Below are 9586 nucleotides of genomic sequence, written 5' to 3'. Positions count from 1 at the left end.
CTGTCTTCTATTTTGGTGCTGCTCCACGGTGCATGCACAGATTAAAACTGTTCAGCCAGACAGCCAGTACGCACGCACACACAAACTCTCTCCCCCAGCACACACACACACACACACACACACACACACACACACACACACACGCTCTGTCTCCCCAGCACGTGCGCACACACTCTCTCTCTCTTCAGCACACTCACACACATCCTCTCTCTCCCCAGCGCACACACACACACCCTCTCTCTCCCCAGCGCGTGCACACACACACACACACACCCTCTCTCTCCCAGCACACACACACACACCCTCTCTCTCCCCAGCACATGCACACACACTGTCTCTCTCCTCAGCACACACACACACACCCTCTCTCTCCCCAGCGCACACACACACACACACACCCTCTCTCTCCCCAGCACACACACACACACCCTCTCTCTCCCCAGTGCACGCGCACACACACTCTCTCTCTCTCCTCAGCACACACACACACACCCTCTCTCTCCCCAGCGCACACACACACACACACACACCCTCTCTCTCCCCAGTGCACGCGCACACACACTCTCTCTCTCTCCCCAGCGCACACACACACCCTCTCTCTCCCCAGTGCACGCGCACACACACTCTCTCTCTCTCCCCAGCGCACACACACACACCCTCTCTCTCCAGCGCGCGCACACATACACACACACACACACCTTCTCTCTCCCCAGCGCACACACACACACCCTCTCTCTCCCCAGCGCACACACACACACCCTCTCTCTCCCCAGCACATACACACACACCCTCTCTCTCCCCAGCACACACACACACACCCTCTCTCTCCCCAGCACACACACACACACCCTCTCTCTCCCCAGCACACACACACACACACACACCCTCTCTCTCCCCAGCACACACACACACCCTCTCTCTCCCCAGCACGTGCACACACACTGTCTCTCTCCTCAGCACACACGCACACACACTCTCTCTCTCTCCCCAGCACACACACACACACACACACCCTCTCTCTCCCCAGCACACACACACACCCTCTCTCTCCCCAGCACGTGCACAAACACTGTCTCTCTCCTCAGCACACACGCACACACACTCTCTCTCTCTCCCCAGCACACACACACACACACACTCTCTCTCTCTCTCCCCAGCACACACACACACACACCCTCTCTCTCCCCAGCACACACACACACACCCTCTCTCTCCCCAGCACACACACACACACACACACACACACCCTCTCTCTCCCCAGCACACACACACACCCTCTCTCTCCCCAGCACGTGCACAAACACTGTCTCTCTCCCCAGCACACACGCACACACACTCTCTCTCTCTCCCCAGCACACACACACACGCACACACACCCTCTCTCTCCCCAGCACACACACACACCCTCTCTCTCCCCAGCACACACACACACACTGTCTCTCTCCTTAGCACACACGCACACACACTCTCTCTCTCTCCCCAGCACACACACACACACACACACCCTCTCTCTCCCCAGCACACACACACACACACCCTCTCTCTCCCCAGCACACACACACACCCTCTCTCTCCCCAGCACACACACACACACTGTCTCTCTCCTTAGCACACACGCACACACACTCTCTCTCTCTCCCCAGCGCACACACACACACACTCTCTCTCTCTCCCCAGTGCACGCACACACACACCCTCTCTCTCCCCAGCAGGTGTTGACCCAGGGAAGGGCCCCACAGTCAGGCAGCAGCTGCTACGTGCTCAGTGTCTCCGTCCCCCCCCCCCCTTTCAGCCTGTCAGTCACACCTAAGTACAGTCCCACGTCTAACAACTACCAGGGTCCCATTAGAAAATGTCTTCATTCGCTTTGTGTGAGCAAATGTTGTCCACCCACCCCTTCCCATTTCAGAGTGTTTCCTCAGCTCAGTGTTAAAGGTCATCAAGGTTAAGAACAATTCACACTCCTGCCACTGACGAAGTCAGAGCTCATATTTTTTTGCTAAAAACAAATTTTAATATGACTGTGATCCCTAGTTTTCTTACATTTTTATTACATGAAGAATATTTACAAGTTTTTACAGTGTGAAGCTTCAGTTCCTGACATCACACAGCAGTAGCCTTTCTCATGCAGACACCTGTTTTTAGTACTGTTAAATGTAAGTGCTTAAGTTGTGAATAAGTGCTTACAGAGATGTGTGGGTGGTTACCAGGGCTGGCATATTCATGCGGTTTTATATTCATGTTTAAGTAAAATATTACAGCTCATAGAGGAGAACCTCATGCACACACAGGTATACACACCCTTGCCCTCAACACACACACATGTACACACACACGCCCTCAACAAACCCCCAACAAACCCCCACCACCACATACACATGTACACACATGCAAACACTCCTAATGCTAATAGGTTACATTCCAGATCCATCCAGCCCTAACCCAATCACCTTCCACCCCTCCATCCCACACTCCCCATCACTCTGCACAAACAAGTAATGTATTAGTCATTTTATTTCTACCTCATAATTATTTTTCAGGGAGGAACCAGTTAAGCAGGTTAAAGCACACAGCTTTAATAAACTAAAGTCCAGTTTAGACCAAGGTTAGGCCTAATCATCAACTAAAAGTCATTTCCAGTGGTGCTTCACTGCTGGCACAGCAAATTATTCCAAATTTAGGCTTGACCAGTTCGGTGACACTAACAGTGATAATTCTCATAATACACCTCAACAGCTACAATATAACTTACTCCTGAAATAAGTCTGTTACAGCTTAGAAGCTTTATAATTTAACACTCTTATCAAGTTATAATCAAGGAAGTAATTATGTTATCCGTTTATTTATTTATGTATTCAATAAATCTATTTTTGAACGTCAACCTTTATTTATTTAATCTATAAACCTACTTTTTAATAATACTTTTCCTACAGCCTTCACCTGTCAAAATCAGAGTCCGGGACTCAACTACCGGTCAAAAACAGCTGTCAAATGGCTTGTTCGCCTCACCACGTGGCTCAGTTGTTTACACACGTGACTTGACGAGTCTGCGCAGAGTGCTGAGCTTCACGTCATCTCCGGGTCATCATATGATCTCCATTAAGCCGCTTTCACCGTCTTCCCTTAGTTTAATGCAGAACTGCACCTCCGCGCACTCCGTATACAGAATAACGCGACTAGCGGCTGCCCCCTGGTGGTAAACATGCCTAACTCCACTACGTGCTTAGGAGCTTGTTTTATTGTTACCTAAAAAAGTTTGTAATGTAGTGTGGTGTAATGTAGTGTAGTGTAGTGTAGTTTAGTGAGTGTAGTGTAATGTAATGTAGTGTAGTATAGTGTAGTGAGTGTAGTGTTGTGTAATGTAGTGTGGTGAGTAATGTAATGTAGTGTGGTGTAGTGTAGTATGATTTAGTGTAGTGTAAGGGAATGAAGTGTAGTGTAGTGTTGTACAGTATAGTGTAGTTCAATGTAGTGTAATGTAGTGTAGTGCTGATGATGCCACACTTCATGATCAGGGTACATGTGCTCTGTTTTTAAGGCGCCAAAATTGTACCGAAGAAGAACAATCTCAGTCCACGAGCCCTTGGACACTTGTTACGTCTACATAGCACAGTCCATTATATTGTTATAGAGGGGAGTGCTTCAGAGATTTTATTTTTAAATGACACAGCTTCAGAAAATAATGGTAGTTAACTACGTCTAATATCATATTTACGCGTAGGTGTTTAATGTAATGAGACTAATTGTTTAAGTGTCATATGTCCTATAATGGATTTGCCTGGTGGGAGTTAGGAGATGTGAATCGGAAGAGATCCGGAGCGGTTCCGTGACGAATCTGCGGATGGGATTAGCTCGTTAGTTTGACGAATCTGCGGATGGGATTATCTCTGTAGTTTCACGAATCTGCGGATGGGAGTATCTCGTTAATTTGACGAATCTGCGGATTGGATTATTTCGATAGTGTGCCGGTTGTGTTTCCGCCGGGTGTAAGAATGACTATGGCAGATCACAAAACCAACAAAGATCAGCGTTATGACAGACAGCTGAGGTGAGTATGACACTCCACGCTTATACGGACACTGAGATTACGGTCTGGCCTCCAGAGGCTGGCGGAGCCTCCAAGACGGACAGATAGGGCGAGCTGGGTTAGCTGGGTTAGCTAGCTGGGTGAGGTGGGTGTTTTCATGTTGTGTCCCTACTGTCTGTTAGGTTATGGGGAGATCATGGACAGGAGGCTCTCGAAAATGCACATGTGTGCCTGGTCAATGCCGCCGCCTCCGGGACGGAAATCCTGAAGAACCTAGTGCTTCCAGGTGGCGCGAGCGCTCCGTGCAGCCGTTTCCGCCGCTGGTTTTCAGAGCCGCCAGTCACAGTGACTTTCTGTCTCCCTTTGATTGCTAGGCATCGGAGCCTTCACGATAGTGGATGGACACAGGGTGTCTGGAGAGGATGTCGGAAACAAGTATCTTAAATTGTCTGTTAGAAAAGCTGCATGTTAATGATCTGTGTTTTTGAGGTTCCTGCACAGTGACTCATTTTGTCTGTGTTGCAGCTTCTTTCTTAGCAGTGACAGTGTTGGGAAGGTAAGATGCGCTGAGCACCAGTGCAGAACCGTGTTACTGGCGATGAACTTTGACTGTAACGTGATCTTGTGTTGTTGCGTGTAGAACAGGGCTCAGGCTACTACTGAGCTGCTACAGGAACTCAACACTGACGTGTCAGGAAACTTTGTGGAGGAGGTCAGTACCAACCTCAGCTTCTCATCCTCAAATTCCCTTAATTGTGTTATTACATGGTTATTATGTGGTTATTTCCTGCTAAATGTCCTGTCTGTGTTTCTCAGAACCCAGACAGACTCCTGGACAATGACCCTGAATTCTTCCACAGGTTCAGTTTGGTTATTGCTGTGCAACTTGAAGAAAGGTACTGCTGTCTGATGTGTGGCATGTGAGAGGGTCTTTGCAAAAGATTATTCAGTAAAGAAACAGTTACATCTGAAATCTCCGTTACATATACCTGACACTTTTTATCCAAAGTGACTTACAATTCTGACAACACAACTTCAGTAATTGAGGGTTAAGGGTCTTGCTCAGGGGCCCAACAACTTGGCAGTGGTGGGACTTGAACAGGCAACCTTCTGGTTACTAGGCCAGGACCTTGACCACTGAGCAACCACTTCCTCATTGATTCCTTGTCTGTCTCCTGGTTTCTCCACAGCACCTGTTTGCGGCTGGGCTCTGTGCTGTGGAACGCCGCCGTGCCCTTCCTTGTGTGTAGGACATATGGTCTCGTTGGCTACATGAGACTTGTGGTGAGGGAGCACACAGGTAAAGGAGAGGGAGGATCTGCACTCGCTATACCACCTCTCAGCCACAGGGAGCAGCGTGATGGCTTTACATGATTATAACGGCTCACGGAAACAGTGAGACCTGATGTCTTTCTCTTAAATTAGGCACATAATTTAACAGGAATGTTTGGGGATTTTGATTTGTAATTTAATTACTTGGCTTTCAAAACAAGAAAATTGTAATAACACTCTAAAACTCACAAAATCCATGTTTTTGTTGGAATTTCCCTTTAAACTGTAACTTCCCTCTGTGTTTCATCTCTGTTCCAGTAGAACAGATCTCTCTTGGTGATATCAGGCATGTGCAGCGTGTGACTGACAGTCCTCTCTCTCTCTCTCTCTCTCTCTCTCTCTAGTGGTCGAGTCACATCCAGACAATGCCCTGGAGGATCTGAGACTGGACCAGCCTTTCCCAGAGCTGACCAATCACATCACCTCCTACGACCTCGACAACATGGAGAAGAAGGTAAATCAACAGCCCGACTGTGGTTTGTTTGTTTAGCTCCATCAGCCTTTTAATGAAGGTTAATCTGTTTTAAAAAGTCTACATTGAAAAGGATGTTTGTGTGATTTTGTCTAGTTCGTGCTCTTACTGTTTCAGGACCACAGTCACACCCCATGGGTCATCATAGTGGCTAAATACCTGCAGAAGTGGTGCAGAGAGGTAACGTCCTGAATCACGAGATGATTCTGAATCCCAATCTGAGATGATTTGGTTCTTTATGATTCTTTTCCTTTCCAGCACGACTTTCAGTTACCCAGAAACTACAAAGAGAAGGAGGCCTTCAGACAGCTGCTGAGAGAAGGTAATATTATGATAATGTTGAGCTAATATTGTGGTAATATGGTGTGAGGTGATTGTGCCTCGTGTGTTCGGAGTGCGTGCCTCTTATGATTCCCGATGTTTTCACAGGGATCCGTAAGAACGAGAACGGCACTCCGGAGGAGGAGGAGAACTTTGACGAAGCCATTAAGAACGTGAACACAGCGCTGAATCCCAGCAAGGTGTGTGTGTGTGTGTGTGTGTGTGTGTGTGTGTGTGTGTGTGTGCCCTTTAACTCCCTGACTCTTGTGTCTCTCTGTGTGTAGATTCCCACAGCAGTAGAAGATCTGTTCAACGCTGAGCAGTGTGAGAACATCACGTCACAGGTCCGACCTTTGAACCTTCACGTTCCTGTGTGGGATGCACATACATATATATTTTGCATCGTTTACATATATTTTACGCATATATATATGTATAGTGCATGTATGTGTGCGCGCGCGTGTGTGTGTGTGTGTGTGTGTGTGTGTGTGTGTGTGCACGTAGAGCCCAGCGTTCTGGGTGATGGTGCGGGCCGTGCGGGACTTTGTGCAGGCTGAAGGGAGGGGAAGTCTCCCCGTGCGTGGAACCATCCCAGACATGATCGCTGACTCGGACAAATTCATCAGCCTGCAGAACGTGTAGGTACACACACCCGAGCACCTTGTCACAGGTCCTAGGTCACGGCTCAGATACAGATACACTGTGCCCCCAGAACTGTGGTGGTGTGCACATTAATGGTTGTTTGTGTGGCCGGTCTTGTCCCCTTTAGCTACAGAGAGCGGGCACTCCAGGACGCTGCAGCTGTCAGCAGACATGTGGAGTCGCACCTGCAGGCTGTGGGCAAGGTGTGTATCTGGGGCACTTTACACATGTGGGTGGAGCAGAGCCTCCACCTGAAGGTTCAGTGTTTGAAGCATTGCCTGATCTGTGGTTTTTGTGTTGAAGCTCCCAGAGTGCATCTCAGAGCAGGATATCAGACTCTTCTGTGAGTACTGCCCATTATAGGCCCCACCCTTTTTAGACCCTGTCCCTGTAAAGCTCTGAGCCTTTGCTGGCTTCCTGTACGTGCTGCCTGTTGGTCTGTACCTCAGGGTGTCTCCTGTGTGTGTGTGTGTGTGTGTGTGTGTGTGTGTGTGTGTGTGTGTGTGTGTGTGTGTGAATGCTGGCAGGTAAGAACGCCGCCTTCCTGAGGGTGGTGCACTGTCGCGCCCTGGTGGAGGAGTACGGTGTGGACACTGTCCACAAAGACGAGATCAGTGAGTGGACAGACCAGCTAGTGCATGTTAACACCCTCAGACACTGGTACCAGTACCAGTCACGTACAGGCTGAGGCCTCATCACCAAGAGGAAATAAAGTGTGTGCGTGTGTGTGTGTGTGTGTCCGTCTACTTTCAGCTTCCTGTATGGATAACCCAGACAGTGAGATGGTTCTGTACCTCATGCTGCGCTCTGTGGACTGTTTCTACCAGCAGCACTCTCGTTACCCAGGTAACAACACCAGCTCAGCAGTACTACATCACCAGTATACCAGTATACCAGCGTACGAGCACACCAGTATAACAGCATGCCAGCACACCAGTATACCAGCCCACTTTCACTCTTCAGGTGCCAACACACCATTCTTGGTGCCTCTGTACTCTTGAGAGCTAATGTCAGTGACACACGCACACATACACCAGCACACAGACACACACACACACACACGCAAACATACACCAGCGCACACACACACACGCAAACATACACCAGCGCACACACACACACACACACGCACACATACACCAGCGCACACACACACACACACACACACACACACACTAGTGCACAGTTCCAGCTGCACACAGCTGCACTCACTTTGGCACGTGGAGCTTTTTCACAGTGAAGGGGGGGAACGTGAGAAGGGCTGTCAGCATTGGTCTGGCCACACCTTTGTAAGAGGGTGGAGCTTTGGTCTAACAATATCACCTGCCCACTAAGAAGTCACATGCTGTGCTGCAGGTGTGTACAACTACCAGGTGGAAGATGACATCGTGCGTCTGAAGTTGTGTGTCCACAGCCTGCTCCAGGAGTACGGCCTCACTGTCAACGTCAAGGACGACTACGTCCACGAGTTGTACGGTTACACCCTCTGCTCCCACTCTCACACACACTCACACTCACACACTGTCACACTCTTAAACTCGCCAAGGGCCTGTCGGCAGTTTTAGTGTCCTTTTTAGCAGAAGCCCAGTGCATTGCTGTGTTTGTGTTTGTGTGTGTGTGTGTGTGTGTGTGTGTGTGTGTGTGTGTGTGTGTGTGGAGATAGTAATGGTAGAATAGCGAGTAATAGTTCTGCTCGTTGTTTGATTGATTGTTTGTACCTTACAGCTGTCGATACGGTGCTGCAGAACCACACACAGTTGCTGCCTTTATGGGTGGTAGGTTTTCACACTCATACACATGCACGCACACACACAGTGAGTCTGTATTGTGTTAGTGATGTCCACATTTCTGTGTGTAGGAGCAGCAGCCCAGGAAGCCATCAAGCTTATCACTCACCAGTTTGTACCATTCAACAACACCTTCATCTACAACGCTATGGCCCAGACCTCTGCCACCTTCCAGCTCTGAACCACACCACCACCTCTGGAAACTTTGCCAACCGTTGCTGCTTCGAAATCTTTTTTTTTTTTTTTTTTTTTTTTTTTTTTAGGAAATGATTGTGTAGTGCACGAGTATTGTTACTGTTTGAAGCAGCATTACAAATAAATGTTCATAAACATTTTTGGACTGTTGTGTTTTTTGTTTGCACAGATGTAAGAAGGACACTGAGGTGTCGTGTTGCAATAACGGTGGTGTGATGTGCATCTGGGACTCTTACGTTAGCTTTCAGCCTCACTTTAAGATCTGAGTTCAAGTGATCGGACAGGCAGGTGTGTCTGAGGAAGCGCAAACACCTGCTACACACGTGTGGTGTCAGGAGGGTGTCTGACTCCTGCTGCTGTGAACCACACCTTGATTTTAGCATATACAATGATGCTAAAAACTGAATCAGAAGTGATGATGGTTGGTGATCACCTCTTTTATGAAGTGTTCTTTTATGAAGTGTTAGATGCTGTATATCCAGGCTGTGGTGAGATGAGCTGGAATGAGCTTGTTTTTGTCTTATTTGTTTCCTGACCACATGATGAGAGCTTTCGGCAGTGGGTGGCACACTGTTGTCTGTCAGAGGAAGTACTGAGAGTGATGCAACATGATTAACATGCCAGCTTGCTGCCTCAGACTTCCTCCCCAGTGCAGAAACACTAGTGTAGCAAATTTGAGAAACAGAAAAGGTTTGACTGTCCAGGAGAGGGTGCTGTGTTCCCAGTTTCTGCTGTTTTGAGAGGAAACCCCCTCCAACATGGGCTCATTCCTTTGCTGAGTGAATAATTCATAACTTGAGGCTGCTGGTA

At 48.4% G+C, this 9586-nt stretch overlaps 1 protein-coding gene across 1 annotated transcript; it reads left to right on the top strand.

Moving 5' to 3' along the window:
• Nucleotides 1–3094: 3094 nt before the first annotated feature.
• nae1 (nedd8 activating enzyme E1 subunit 1) lies at nt 3095–8915 on the top strand. Its single transcript, XM_027032437.3, has 20 exons — nt 3095–4048; nt 4210–4313; nt 4402–4462; nt 4553–4583; nt 4668–4739; nt 4844–4923; nt 5218–5327; nt 5704–5813; nt 5949–6011; nt 6090–6153; nt 6261–6352; nt 6437–6496; nt 6657–6790; nt 6922–6997; nt 7098–7137; nt 7322–7408; nt 7548–7640; nt 8151–8265; nt 8520–8569; nt 8653–8915. Exons 1-20 carry the CDS (start codon nt 3993–3995, stop codon nt 8760–8762), a joined length of 1608 nt encoding a protein of 535 aa, XP_026888238.1. The 5' UTR covers nt 3095–3992; the 3' UTR covers nt 8763–8915.
• The last annotated feature ends 671 nt before the right edge of the window (nt 8916–9586 follow it).

This window comes from Electrophorus electricus, chromosome 23, assembly GCF_041902795.1.
Source record: "Electrophorus electricus isolate QZ-2024a chromosome 23, ASM4190279v1, whole genome shotgun sequence".
Lineage (NCBI taxonomy): Eukaryota > Metazoa > Chordata > Actinopteri > Gymnotiformes > Gymnotidae > Electrophorus > Electrophorus electricus.
Note: the sequence above shows the minus strand (reverse complement) of the source record. Positions and strands in the feature narration are given on the sequence as shown.

Bases quoted from the DNA above. Each gene is read 5' to 3' on its own strand.
- nae1 (XM_027032437.3), top strand. From the start codon at position 3,993: ATGACTATGGCAGATCACAAAACCAACAAAGATCAGCGTTATGACAGA. The intron at 6,154-6,260 runs GTAATATTATGA...ATGTTTTCACAG, and splicing joins CAGACAGCTGCTGAGAGAAG to GGATCCGTAAGAACGAGAAC. The intron at 6,791-6,921 runs GTAGGTACACAC...TGTCCCCTTTAG, and splicing joins TTCATCAGCCTGCAGAACGT to CTACAGAGAGCGGGCACTCC.